Below are 14,278 nucleotides of genomic sequence, written 5' to 3' on the forward strand. Positions count from 1 at the left end.
TCTACCTCCCTTCCACCTCCCTCCCTTCTTAGCTTTCAAGTTCTCTATCCCCGTAAAATTTTCGTTGCTGTGCAATTGAAGGCTGTGAAAACAACTTTTACAGATAGTGATAAGGACTGTACAGGAAATTAAACAAGATGGTGTGATATCAAGTATCTTGGAGAACACGTTAGATTGAGATATTAAGAAAAGCCTTTCTAAAGCGACATTTTAGCTGATGAGAAAAAATCAAGAAACTTAGCTGCCTAAAGCATTTGGATTACCCCCCGTTTCAAAAGTCAAAAATATTACTACAACTATCCAACTAGATCGGAAAGAGCTCAGAGCTCTTCCGAAACGGTTTCCACAATTTTGTCCTCATAGCTCTGTCTTAGAGTATTTTTCACAAAGCGTTCGCATGGATAGCAACAACGCAGGGAGAATCCGGACTCTGCAACTGCCCCCCTCTATGTCCTGCCCTCAACACGCAGAATGACTTGCCCTTACTTGTCATGGCGACTATCCAGCTTTATGCCAGCAGTCTCGCGGGGGTTGCTGGGATAGGGACTTTCCCCTCCCATGTGGCCGAACCAAAAAGTTTTGTGCTAGTCCACTGCCACAATTCTGGCTGCAGGTAGCATTTGGGACCAGGGGACACCTAGCATCCGAATCCGGAATCTACTTTCCAGCAGGGTGACACGCTTCCCTGAAGACCCGGTAAGTTATTGTCTGAGCCTGATGAGTCCCCGGCTCTCGGTTTGCGTAATTTGAGACTGGAGAGAGTAGTGGGGTTTGGGGGTGGGAAAGTAGGGGGACTCAGCGAGGTGGGAGGAATGGAAGCTTGGCTGGCGGGAAGAACAGCAATGCAATGTTGGATGTGATGAAGATGATGGGGGTACTAGGACCAACCAGCCAAAGACCTGAAAAGTAGATCGGGGATTTGGGGACCGCTGAGACGGCCTAAGGGGTTTTCTGTCCGCCACCCCATATACACACTTATCTACTCACTGATGGATGGTAGAAACCCCAAAAATAACAAGCACAAAGCACTGTGATCCGAGATTTTTCAAGACTCATAGTTTAAGACGTTAGCGCCCATAGCATCCTAATGAAACTTCGGGCTCCATTCCTTAATTAAATCGGGGTGATCCGGGAAGCCCTAGCTGCTAAGGTCCCGCAACTTCCGGACCTTTGTCCGTGGAGTGATTTTTTTTTTTTTTTTTTTTTTTTTTTTTAGCCGCACCCCAACTCTGCTTGTAGAAGAAAATTCAAAGAAAAACTGTTACTGTAGCTAGTGCAAAGTGTTTGCCCTCGGGACCCGACCAAACCTTCTCGGTCTGAAAGGCCCGCCGACCCTGTTATTGTTTGGCTCCACATTTGCATTTCTGCCGCTTTTTGGAGCATTTCCGGTTTCTTTTTTTTTTTTTCGGAGCTGCTCACGGCTCACTCGACGAGAGGGGGGGAATAGAAAGGGGGAAAAATGTATTCTAGGCTGGTGCTTGGGGGAAACCGCCGTCCTCGATCCATCGCGTTTTCTTGGATTAATCGGTTATTGCTTTTGCAAAAGAGGACGTGTTTATAAGAGTGCGAGGGTAGGTCGTTTGTTCGTGCCGGAAAAACAAATTACCGAGTATCCGGTTTCGGGGTGAGCCATTCCCTTGCCGAACGCATTCCTTACGTCCTGAAAGCGGAAGGGGCTAGCCTTGGCCAGAGGCGCCCGCGGATCCTAAGTGTAGTCGACCAGAACAGGACTCGGCTAGGAAAAGCGAATCCCTGGTCCTGCGCCTTCAGTCTTTGTAGTCACACACCAGACATTGTGGGTGTCTTTTTTTTTTTTTCCTTTTTTTCCCCTTTTTCTTTTTATTTATTTATTTTGGGTAGAAGTAGTATTTCCACACAGCACTTGGGAAAGGGACTAGAATAAGTGAACAATTGAAAGACCCGGAAGAAAAGGATTGGGTTTTTTTCTCTTTATTTTTTATTTTTGTGGCTTCAGTGAAGGGAACCCAAGTAAGTGACTGTTAGGCCGGACAATCCCAGCGGCCCAAGGTTTGTTATGCAGATGGCCTCTCAGCCCTGGTAATCTCTTGAATGGACTCTCCTCAGAATGTGAAAAGATCTCAGTCCACAGCAAAAAAGTGACCCTGAGCCCCTCCCTTACAAACGTAGATCTATGTAAATTTTGTTTACTTTTTTTTTTTTTAACAAAGGTCTTCAGTTTCCTTGAATAATTTAATGCAAGGGGGTTGGGGGTGAAGGATGGGTAGTATATTGCCTATAATTTATGCTTAAATCTTTAGAAGTCTATTTATGACTGTGTAATAGAAATGTTGTTCAAGTATGTTAGTAGTATTGGAGCCAGGCTAGACAGGTGCTGCTCGCTAGCCTTTCCCAGCGGTAGGGAGGCAGAGGCCGACAGGAATCTGAGTTCGGGGCCAGCCTGGTCTCTATAGTAAGATCCCAGACAGCTGGGGCTATGCAGTGAGACGCTATCTCGAAAAGAAAAAGGAACTGAATGTGTTAATATTTAGCAGAGGCACAGGACTTGGTTACATGGCAGCAGCCTGAAGTAGGATCTCAAGTTCCAGACCAGAGTCTGATACTACAGGAAGTTCGAGATCAGCCTGTGCGATACATTGAGACTCTGTCTTTAAAAAACAAAACACTTGTGAGGTAGAGAGAGGAGGAACTGAAGTTCAAAGTCATCCTTGGCTCTATAGTTCTAGACCAATTTGGGATGAGTTAGACAGTGTCTAAAAAAAAAAAAGTTCGAGGCCTGGAGAGTTGGATCAGAAGTTGAGAGCACTGGTTGTTCTTCCAGGGAACCTGGGTTCAGTTCCCAGCACCCACATGGCAGCTCACAACTGTCTGTAACTCCCGTTCCAGTGACTCCAACACCCTCACACAGACATACATGCAGGTAAAACACCAATGCACCTAAAATGAATAAGTTAATTTTTTAAGTCCAAAAATTAGCATATGTTATCAAATCCCACATTTACTCTGAAAAGGATCAATGCAGGCATACATGATGTCAGTGCCTGTAGTGCCAGAACTCCCAGGATTCTGAGGCCAGGACAGCTAGTGACACAGGGAAACCCAAAACACACACACACCCAAAAAAAAAAATAGGGGAAAAGAAAAGAGAGAAAGAAAACCATCCTGGGCTATATGGCAAGACCTTGTCTCAGATAAACCAAACAACTGGAGGTGTATGCGGTAGAGCATTTCACCTAGTGTGCCCAGAACCACAAAACACAGGATGAGTCGGTCCAACAGTGGCTAGCTACACCTTGTCCTTTTCCCTTCCTCTATTTCTGTTATATTCATGGTGTGGAACGATCCTCACAGCGCCTAGAATCCAGCTCTCTGGCAGTTGAGGCATCCAGGAATGGATTTAAGGCAGCCTACAGCACATTGTGAGACTCTCTCAAGACAGGGGCAAGGAATAAATTCCAAAAGTCAGGTATTCCAAGTTGCTAAAAAGTGATGACTCACTAGGGAAAGTCACCTTGGAAGGGACAAAAGTAACTTTGACTCGTTAGTATTAACTTGGTGCCATTCCAGGCCTAAATGTTAAACTGGCAAACTTTTAGGAGGGAAGGTTAGTAACATCTTTACATGTTGTTGCTTTGGTTTTGGTGTGTTATTTTGTTGCTTATTTTTTGTTTTTGGCTGTTAGAATGAACCAAGTCTTTGTCTTGGTGCTGGAGAGGGTTATGGAGCTACGTGAAAATTTGCCAAAGCCAGGTGGCAGGCGGATCTCTGTGAGTTCGAGTCCAGACTGGTCTACAAGAGTTAGTTCCAGAACAGTCTTCAAAGCGATAGAGAAACCCTGTCTTGAAGAAGAAAAAAGAAAATTTGCCAAACAGTTAACATTTTCTCTTGTTTCCACATTTTCGTTACATAAACAGTGGCTGAGCTCTCTCTCCCTCACCCTCCTGTTTAATAAAGCTAAAGCCTTCTCTGGTGGTCAGCCATAGTCCCATGGACTCTGTTCCTTAGACTTTCACGGGTTCTGTGAATTTTTGCTCTCGCTTACTGTCTTTCATGCATGTTCATACATGTTTATAAAAATAAGTAGTCTTGCTGGACCGTGTACACAACTTTAGTCTCAGCACTTGGAAGGCAGAGGCAGATGGATCTCTGAGTTGCGGTCCAACCTGATCGACAAAGCAAGTTCTAGGATAGCCAGGGCTCACAGAGGGATCCTGTCTTGAAAACCCCAAAAGAAAGAAGAAGAAAAAATTTCTAAACTTAGGGAACTACAGGAGAAGAATTGCCTTTGTAGCCAGGCTACAAAAACTGTCTCAAAATAGAAAATAAATGTAAATTAAAAATAGTGGCTTGCTTTTTATTATATGTTGCTGGGTGTGTGTGTGTGTGCACGAACATGAGTTTTTGGGTAACCACGCTTGGTAGAAAGTGCCTTTTCCGGTCACAGACCCATCTATTTTCTGATTTACATAAACTGTTTGTCTGCAGATTGTGTTTTTCACCCAGTAGGTTTCTGAAGCATTTTTCAAAGCGTGTTTTATTGCATTCCCCACCAACGGTTCCCATTGTGGTTCCTCCTAGCTCCACGAGCAGAACACTGATACGAGTGCTTTTTGGCGCAAGGCTCCTGCAGTCTGGGTCAACTTTTCTAGGAAGTGTACCCTAGAAGTGGTTTTGCTGAGTGGTGAGATGTGGGCTTTAAGCCATCTCTGGCACTGCCTTGTCACTCTTGAGAACCAACAATATATCCCTGCCCTTTTCTCCCCAGTACTGGGCGTGAACCCTGCTGATTCCAATATATATATACATATATGTGTATGTGTATATGTTGGTTTTTTTTTTTCTCGTAGAAATTTTTTTCACGTGCACGCCTCTAGTTGTGAGCCACCTGATGCGGACTGGTTCTGGAAACTGAATTCAGGTCCTCGCAAGAGCAGCAAGCACTCTTAACCACTGAGCCTTCTCTCCAGCCCCACCAGAGAAACATGAGGAGAATAATTTTGTTCGGAGTTGGGTGTGGCTTCTGACTTGTTTGCTTTGGTTTGGTGGTTGTCAGGTTGCCATAGACAAGCCTTGAACCCTCCCAGCCATCCTGCCTCAGCCTTCTGAGTGCTGGCATCCCAGGTGTATGTCCCTACACCAGCTGTCCCCTACAAGCTTGAAGATCCAGGATAAATGGTTTAATTCTCTTAATTCTTCCTCCGTCTGTTAATAGCTATCTGCCTGGCTTTCTGAGGATCAAATGAGATGAACCCCTGAAAGTAGCAGGCCATTCGGGGTTTATTGCCTTTCTGCTCAGCATTTTCCCAAACGCCCAACCTCCCTGACCATTTGGCTTGATAAAATCTTGATACCATGGCTTCCTCATCAGTCCTTCTCAAAGGGGTCTGCTCTTTCTGTTTGTTTGTCTTGTGGTTTTGTTTTTGTGAGATGGGGTTTCTCTGTGTAGCTCCTGTTCTGTAGACCAGGCTGTCCTCGACCTCACAGAGATCCACTGTCAAAGGAGATACTGAAAACGTAATTCCTACTAATAGCCTGGTTGATAGAGTGTGTCTATGCTCTATGCGACAATCTCCAAGGAAGACTGAGCCGTTGGACCGCCAGCCCAGCACACACACAAACACCACAGAGCTCCTTGAGAAGGTGAACTTGATGAATGGGGAGCGGAGCAGTTAGTACCACAGCAGCCCTGCTAGCTCATAGAACAAATGAGGCAGTCATATTAACATTGCTGACTCTTAATATGCCCAGCGTTTGTCTCCATTTACATGCATGTGTGTGTGCGCGCACATGTAAATGGCCGGGGCCAGGATGAGAGGGCGCTGAACCTAGGGCTTCACAAGCTAGGTAAATTGTCTACCACTAAGCTCCGCCCCAAGACCCGATCTCAAGTAAATGAATAAAACGGATGGGGTCTTATAGTAAGATGTGACATGTCTGATTCCGGACCCCTGGCTTCTGAAGGGCTCTAGGCCTCCCTCACCCCTTTCCATGGCCATCTCAGCCCTCGGAATGAAGGGGCTATGGTGCCCCCACCTTTGCTTTCATCAACAAAGGCCTGCCCTAACTGATGACAGGAGAGCTGCAGAAGAGCCCGGATGAACTAGGTTGTGGGAAGCCATCTTTAATAAGTGCTCACTCATTTTGCCTTCCTTGTCCTCGGCAGGTGTGACTATCAAGACAGTATAAGGTAACCCAACTGAAGAGAGTTCTCACACTCCTAAGTGAATGGGAAAGTGCTCAGTCTGTATCAAAGTGTAAGAAGATTGTGATCAATACTCACAGCACTTATCCAGAAGTGTCTGTAGGGGAGAAAGGAAATGTCTGATGTCCCTGGGGGCTAGCCAGAGGGCCCTGCTAGCTAGTCCTGATTCCTGCATTTAAATTCCCAGAACCCACCTTGTGGAAGGGGAAAACCAAATCCTGCAGGTTGCCCTGTGATCGTCACACTCGACTTGGCATGCATACAAGTACACTCACACCAAATAAGTAAATGTTTAAATAAGGAAGTAATTTCTTAAGGGTAGCCTAGCGGGGCCATTTGAAAGCCAGCCTCGGAGAAAGTGAGGTAATAATTGCCTGGCTAATGGTGGTGAAGATCGGGAAAAGGGACGGACCGCGGAGCTCAAGCTTGCTGAAGAATGTGGTGTGGATCTCCGGCTGGCTGCGGTTAAGCATTCCTGAAGAGCCTACCTCATAGCCCTAGGAAGAATAAAAACAGGAATTCGCTCTTGTAGAAGGAAGCACTCTGATTGAGCTGGGGAAGTGCTGATTAGAACCCAGAGAGAAGGCTCTAGGGAGATTGCTGAGTCTTCAGGGATTTGTAAGGGCTTGAGGAGCTGTCCCGGGGGAACAGTTGGGGGGGGGGAGTCAGGGAGGTGTCCTTCCCAAAGGGAAAGGGGGGTTGTAGGATGTAGGGTAGGAGGGCTTGTGGGGGTGGAAAATGCCTCCTCAAAGCTGTGTAGGATTAGAGAATCTGATAAGAGGCCAGGCCAAGGCTGCGGCAACCTGAGAACAAACAGAAGAGCTGCCTGGTTCCTGCTGCTCCGGGAGGGAGTGGTGTCCCCTTGCAGACCGTCCTCACTTTATTCTCACAGAAGCCTGACTTGACTTCTTGGGTGCTTCAATGGAGGAGCCACAGTCAGACCTCAGCATCGAGCCCCCTCTGAGTCAGGAGACATTTTCAGAATTGTGGAACCTGTGAGTGGATCTTATGGGGCCCCTAAAGTGCACCAGACTCCTCCCCCATCATCCCCTAATTCAAACACCCTATCCCCTAGTGGAGGCCTATGAGAAGCAAAAACAGTAGTGTTAAAACAAGGTGTGGTACAAAAAAATGTGTGCGTGTGTACATGTTATGTATACATAAACACACATCTGGACTGGGCAGTGGTGGCTCACATCTTTAATCCTAGCACTTGGGAGGCAGAGGCAAGTGGCCAGCCTGATCTACAAAGCGAGTCCCAGGAAAGGGGGGGGGGGGACTGGTTACACAGAGAAACCCTATCTGGAGGGTAGGGGGACAAAGTATGCAATTGGGTGCCTATAATCCCTGTATTTGGGAGGTAGAGGCAGGAGCATCCAAAGTTTGAGGCCAGCCTGGGATAAGTGAGATCCTGTCTCCACAAACAGGAGGTCAGTGGTGCTAACTCTTTGCTCTTGTCTTGCAGACTTCCTCCAAACAATGTTCTGGTAAGAACCAGGCCAGAAGGGGGCTGAGGGTTTGGCGGGCTGGTCTGATGGAAGACTGAGAACACAGTATTGAGTTTCTTCTTTGGCCCATCCACAGTCCACATCAATGTCAGTTGATGCCATGGAAGATCTGTTCCTGTCCCAGAATGTTGCAAACTGGTTAGAAGAGCCAAATGAAGGCCCCCAAATGTCAGCAGCAGCTTCTACAGCAGAGGACCCTGCCACTGAGGCTCCCGCACCAGTGACCCCTGCACCAGTCACTCCCTGGCCCCTCTCATCTTCTGTCCCGTCCCAAAAAACCTACCAGGGCGAATATGGTTTCCGCCTGGGCTTCCTGCACTCAGGGACGGCCAAATCTGTCACCTGCACGGTCAGTGTCCCTGAGGAGTTGACTTCCATGTGACCTTTCAATGCCTGTTTTTTTCTGTCTAGATTTTGGGGTTCCTCTTTAGCCCGTGGACTTTGATGTATGTCTCAGTTTAATTTCCCCCTGAACCTTTGCTTTTCCTCCTCCTCCTCGCCTCAGCATCTCTCCAGGGGACGTGGAACTTTCTTTTCCTCGCATTCCTTTCTTGGCTTTTGAAAATAATCCTCTGAATCTAGGCACAGTGGCATATGACCTACCTAGTCCCAGCTGCTTGGGAGGTTGAGGCAGGATTGCTTAAGGCCAGCCTGGGCGCATAACATGACTCCTTTTCACAAACAAAAACAGCCCAGTGGGGTGACACACACCTCTAACTTCAGTGCTGGGGAGGTTAAGACAGAAGGAACAAAAATTCAAGGCCATCCTTGGCTACATAGTAAGATTCCTCTCTCAAGAAAAGAAAAGGGGAGGCCGGCGCAGACATTTAATCCCAGCACTTGGGAAACAGAGGTAGGCGGATCTCTGGGTTCCAGGACAGCCTGATCTGAGTTCTAGAACAGCCAGGGCTACACAGAAATCCTGTCATTGCTGGCTGCTCTCCCACAATATCCCACGATACCTGGCATTCAGTGGCTGCTTGGCAGTGATTTTCATGAGATCCCCACTCTGACCCTTGCTCATGAGTTGGCTTGTCCCCTGACCTCCAGTTCTTTCTCCTCTCTTACAGTACTCCCCTTCCCTCAATAAGCTATTCTGCCAGCTGGCAAAAACATGTCCTGTGCAGTTGTGGGTCAGCTCCACACCTCCTCCTGGCACCCGTGTCCGTGCCATGGCCATCTACAAGAAGTCACAGCACATGACAGAAGTCGTTAGACGCTGCCCCCACCACGAACGCTGCTCCGATGGTGATGGTGAATACCTGGGGCAGGCTCTGGGATCAGAATTGGTTGCCTAGAGTCTCCCAGCCTCTAACCTTCTTGGTTGATCTTAGGTTTGGCTCCCCCTCAGCATCTCATCCGAGTGGAAGGAAATTTGCGAGCCGAGTATCTGGATGACAGGCAGACTTTTCGGCACAGTGTGGTGGTGCCATATGAGCCACCTGAGGTCTGTTGTTCGGTTTGGTTTGATTTGATTTCTACTAGCCCAGACCTTGTGGCAACCCTCCTGCCTCAGGCTCCTGAGTATTGGCTTGTAGGCATGAACTACCATGCCCAACCTGAGGGTTTATTTGAACAAGAGGGTCTCTGGGAGAAGAGAACAGAAGGGGGTTGTTGGTGGCCACCCGGGTGGGAGGGGGAGAGTCTGAGTCCCCGGTCACCATCGTCATGCTTGGGATACAGCCCAGAGCCTCACACACACTAGGCAAGTGGTGTACCCTATCTCCAGGCCACTTGCTTCCCATCCAGCACCCTGCTTCTCCAGGAGGCATGCAGAGCAGATGGGGTGTCCCTACTGTACAGCTAAAACTGAGGCTTCCTGGTTGCTCCAGGTTGCCTGTGGTGGGATCGGGAGTGGCTTCACCTGGGTGCTGTGTCCTCCCCCAGGTCGGCTCTGACTGTACCACCATCCACTACAACTATATGTGTAATAGCTCCTGCATGGGGGGCATGAACCGCCGGCCCATCCTCACCATTATCACACTGGAAGACCCCAGGTAGGAAGCCACATGCTACGTCATGCTAGCGTGTTGATCCCCAGCCTCTGCCTTTCTCGGTTCCATGGTCCCCACCCACTGCCTCACACCTAGCCCTCTTTAGCGCTTCCTCAGTTTGCATGAATGAAGTGTCCCTCCTCAGTTCCCTCTCTGACTTGGGGACTTCACTTATCTGCGGCTTCGGTGTCCTGGAACTTTGACTCCAGAAAGGATAAAAGTACTTGGGAACAGGCGATGGGAGGTGGGGGCAGGGAGGCTAACATCAGAACAGGGCTGACTTTCCTACTGTCTGGGCGGGGGGAGGCTAACATCAGAACAGGACCAATTTTTCTACAGTCCTGTGCTTCCCCCTTCTTATCCTGGGTAGTGGGAACCTGCTGGGACGGAACAGCTTTGAGGTTCGTGTTTGTGCCTGTCCTGGGAGAGACCGTCGTACAGAGGAAGAAAATTTCCGGAAAAAGGGAGAGCCTCGTCCAGAACTGCCGCTGGGAAGTACTAAGCGAGGTGAGCAGGCAGGACAGAGAAGGTGGAGGAGGAAGTTCAGCTGCTCCCCAAATTCACTCTCTTGCGTCTGCTTTCCTTTTTTGCAGTGCTGCCCACCAACACAAGCTCCTCTCCCCAGCCAAAGAAGAAACCACTTGATGGAGAATATTTCACCCTTAAGGTACCAAGGTTGGGAGAGTCGCATAGCGAAGACAAGGTGTACCCACTATTCCCTTTATTGATGTCTCTTGCGTGTATCAAGCAAGTATTCTTGCCAGGTTAAAGTTCTAAGTCTAGCACACAAAATGCTATTTCTCTTTAGCTCTTTGTCTCTAGCTGTGGCCTTAGCTTCACACCATATGCTCAGTGGGCAGCATGCCTCAGAGGCAGTGGGTCTTGGTGTACCTAACTTGAGAACACTAACTTAGACGATAATACAGGTAGGTGTGCCTCTACCTAATATGAGAACACATCCTGGCAAACTCACTGTAAGTTGAAAATACCGTATGTCAAAAATGCATTTAGAGCCAGGCATGGTTGGCACATCATTTTAGAACTAAGGAAGGTGGCTACAGATTTGAAGCTTGCAGGAAAACGTAATCAAGCTGGGAAGTGGTGGCGCACACCTTTAATCCCAGCACTCGGGAGGCAGAGGCCTCTGTGAGTTCGAGGCCAGCCTGGTCTACAAAAGCTAGTTCCAGGTCAGGCTCCAAAGCTACAGAGAAACCCTGTAGAGAGAGAAATCAAAACAAGGACATTTGGGTTTAAGGTCACAGCTCAGTTTCAGGATACATGCCTAGCACGCACCAGGCCCTGAATTCCCAGTGGCACACAGGGTGCATTTGATCTGCCTAACCGACTGGACTCCACAGCTCAGCAACATAGTGCATTTCCCAGACTGAATTTCCCCTCATGATCATGCTGTTGAGAGCTGTGCCTTTCTGTCCGTCGTCAGTATCAACAGAGCATCCTACTAACTGGAAAAGACCCAAATTTGATACACACTTTCTACTGAATACCTGTTGCTTTCACCCCATCATAAAGTCCCCCCAACAACTGTAAGTCATGCCATCTTAAGTTGGGGGCCAGCTATCAGAAAGGTGTTAACAGCAGGGAAGGGGTTCTGTGACTTTGCCCAATACTTCTGTTCCCTCCACCCTTGTTGCAGATCCGTGGTCGTGAACGCTTCAAGATGTTCTCAGAGCTGAATGAGGCCTTAGAATTAAAGGATGCTCAGGATGCAAATGGGTCAGGAGACAGCAGGGCTCACTCCAGGTGAGTGACCTGGGGCAGCTACCAGCTGTGGTACCCTTACCCTGACCTTTCCTAACAGCGGACCCATTCTGCTGGATGAGAATGGCTGTTTGGGGGTCTGAGGTTACTTGAGACCCTGCCAAGTAACCTTGGTGCTAATGGGCCCTGTGAGGCCTGCTTATCCCCCAGTTCAGGCTCTGTTTCCTCAGAAAGTGGGATGAGGGACAAGGTATGATGTCATGGTCCTGTCATCTCATCAGTAAGGAAGACAGAGGTGGGGGGATTGGATGTTTGAAGCCTTCACATACACCACACACACACACACACACACACCAAGTTCCAGGCTAGCTAGGGCTACATACCAAGACCCGATCTCATGGTGGGGGATAGGTGGGGGATAGGGCTGTGGGGTTGGGGTGTGGTGAAAGGTAGATTCTCATTTTTACAGCCTCCAGCCTTGCCCAAGGAGAAAAGCCCAGGCTGCTGCCTCCTGTCACACCAGCTCCCTCCCCTCTGTCTTCCTACAGCTACCTGAAGTCCAAGAAGGGCCAGTCGACCTCCCGTCATAAAAAACTAATGATCAAGAGAGAGGGGCCTGACTCAGACTGACATCCTCCGCCTCTGCCCCGCCCCCCAGCAACCTCTCATCCCCTTTCTCCTTTCCTGCCATTTTGTAACTTGGGTGCTTGGGTTAATCCGGTCATCACCGGTGTCTGGGGAGGGTAGTGAGAATACCAGCTCAGCTTTTAGGATTCTGACCATGAGAGTCTTGAAGAGAGGAAGAAAACTCTTGTTGGTGGGGTTGGAGCTTGCAGTTGGCCATGTGCTTGGCTGTGTGCAGTGGTGAGGCCCCACCCAGTTCTGAGTTTACTTTCTCCCAACTTGAACAACCACATCTATAAAATGCAGATCAGCGTGTCTGCTCCTCAGGGTTTGTTGTGATACTAGTCCCTTCCAGACCTTTTTATTACCTTGTGGCTGGGACTCGGCCCCCTCTGAGTGAGTTCCTGGCACCTGTTGGGGGATGGGTTCGTAGTTGCCAGGTCTCTGCTGGCCCAGCGAAATCCTATCCAGCCACTTGTTGGACCCTGGCACCTAAAATGAAATCTCACCCCACCCTCCACCCTGTAAGATTCTATCTTGGGCTCTCATAGGGTCTGTATCCACCAAGACCCATGTTCTTTCCACCCTCAGTTCAGGATCAGTTTCTCTGAACTCTGCCTGTCCTTTGTGCATTTACCACCACCCCGTTTCCCTTTTTATACCCCCTTTTATATATCGATCTCTTATTTTACAATAAAATTTTTTTGTTATCACTTGTTTGTCTTTTGAGGGGTTGATACCAGCCTAGGCTACCTGGGCCCCCGGGGGGTAAGTTTGGGAGGCAGCCACCTAGGTCCAGACAGTGATAGAGTTCTGGGGTTCCAGAAGAGGAACAAAGCTAGGGACTGGGTCAGTCTGTGGGCTGCATGACAATAAGGGAGAAGGGTGACTCCATTCATAACTTGGGAACCAACTGTCCCTCCTCCCTCCTGCCAGGGCTGGCACACAGTCCTCACCCACCCCTGCTTCTAGGGTTGGGCTGCTGCTGTCCTCTGGGCGGCCTCTCACTGAGGATTACTGGATTTAAATGTCTGATTTAGCAAGCCTGAGCCTCTGGAGTGGCCATCTGCTCCACAGAAAAGAATTGGGGTGCCTGGGTTCCATGGGGAAGGGGGTAACTGTCCCTGGATGAAGAGACCAGTGGGATGCCTGCCAGCTGGGGTCCCAGGAAACTGGGGGCAGTTAAGGTGAGGTTTGGGGCCTTCCCAGCATCCCCACATCCTGGGCCTTGGGCCAGGCAATTGAATGAATTGAAGCTTTGCACTTTGCCAGGAAATCCTTTGAAAGGGCTTCTTGGGGTAGGGAGGAGAGTCAGAGTTGGGGAGCCCAACACCCTCTTACCCACCCTGTTCTTCAGTGCTGCTGGCTCTCAGGGAGGGGGGCTAGGCCAAGCTCTCCCCATAGCCTGCTGTTGCCTGAGCCAACAGTCGGTGAGCACGTGGCTTGGCCTTGTCTCTTGGTAATGGAGAAAGGGGTACTGAGGTCCAGAGGGACTCTAGGGCCACTGTCCCCTGCCTGTCAGCCAAGTTTGAAGTGCCAGTGGGGGTCCTGTGCCTGCCCAGGGTCCTGTTCAGCTTGGAAGGAACCTGGAACCTCCTACCTCAAGAGCACCTTTTTGTATTAGTGGGTACCAAATGTTCTCAGTAAACTAGGGCCCACCTTTTCACTTAATTTTGTGTGTATGTCTGACACCAATTAAATCCAAAACTTTTTTGATTTGGGGGTTGGTTTGGTTTTTGGTTTATTTGTTGTTTTGTTTTCTTAAGACAGCAGGCTGGTCTTGAACTCAAAGATCTACTTGCCTCTGCCCCCACCCAGCTCCCAAAACTCACATACTAGTTTACTGCTCCTTCATGTGGCCCCCGCTGCCCAGCAAGCCAAGTCCCTCTCCCTCTTTTGTAGAGGACCACAAAGAAAAGGGCTTCCCCCCACCCGACTCCCCTTTTTCCCTCACTTTGTTCCACAGCTTTACTGAGCTATAACTAAATCCAAAGAGCTATGTTCAAGGGTCACAAGTTTGAGCCCCTTATCTCAAAAAAAGAAAAAAAGGAGGCACGCTTGTCACGCTTGCCAAATGACGTTATCGCCACAGTCACGGTTTCTGTGGGGGAGGTGACAGTTCAGGTGCACTCTCCACTCAGCAGGTGCACTAGACGGGAATGCTGCAGCACTACCTCCCCACTCCTTTATATTGTATTTTCAAACAGTGTCCTGCTTACTAAGTAGCCCAGGTTGGCCTCACCATTGATCTC

At 48.9% G+C, this 14,278-nt stretch overlaps 1 protein-coding gene across 1 annotated transcript; it reads left to right on the forward strand.

The window, feature by feature from the left end:
• Nucleotides 1-559: 559 nt before the first annotated feature.
• Tp53 (tumor protein p53) lies at nt 560-12,704 on the forward strand. The gene is made up of 11 exons (XM_057776262.1): nt 560-696; nt 7,074-7,176; nt 7,647-7,668; nt 7,766-8,038; nt 8,760-8,943; nt 9,024-9,136; nt 9,577-9,686; nt 10,054-10,190; nt 10,277-10,350; nt 11,338-11,444; nt 11,951-12,704. Exons 2-11 carry the CDS (start codon nt 7,103-7,105, stop codon nt 12,030-12,032), a joined length of 1,176 nt encoding a protein of 391 aa, XP_057632245.1. The 5' UTR covers nt 560-696; nt 7,074-7,102; the 3' UTR covers nt 12,033-12,704.
• The last annotated feature ends 1,574 nt before the right edge of the window (nt 12,705-14,278 follow it).

The sequence above is a fragment of the Chionomys nivalis genome, chromosome 7, assembly GCF_950005125.1.
Source record: "Chionomys nivalis chromosome 7, mChiNiv1.1, whole genome shotgun sequence".
In the NCBI taxonomy this organism is placed as follows: domain Eukaryota; kingdom Metazoa; phylum Chordata; class Mammalia; order Rodentia; family Cricetidae; genus Chionomys; species Chionomys nivalis.

Coding starts and splice junctions, on each gene's coding strand:
- Tp53 (XM_057776262.1), top strand. CDS start 7,103: ATGGAGGAGCCACAGTCAGACCTCAGCATCGAGCCCCCTCTGAGTCAG. Junction 9,687..10,053: donor ATCACACTGGAAGACCCCAG/GTAGGAAGCCAC, acceptor TATCCTGGGTAG/TGGGAACCTGCTGGGACGGA. Junction 10,351..11,337: donor GAGAATATTTCACCCTTAAG/GTACCAAGGTTG, acceptor CCCTTGTTGCAG/ATCCGTGGTCGTGAACGCTT.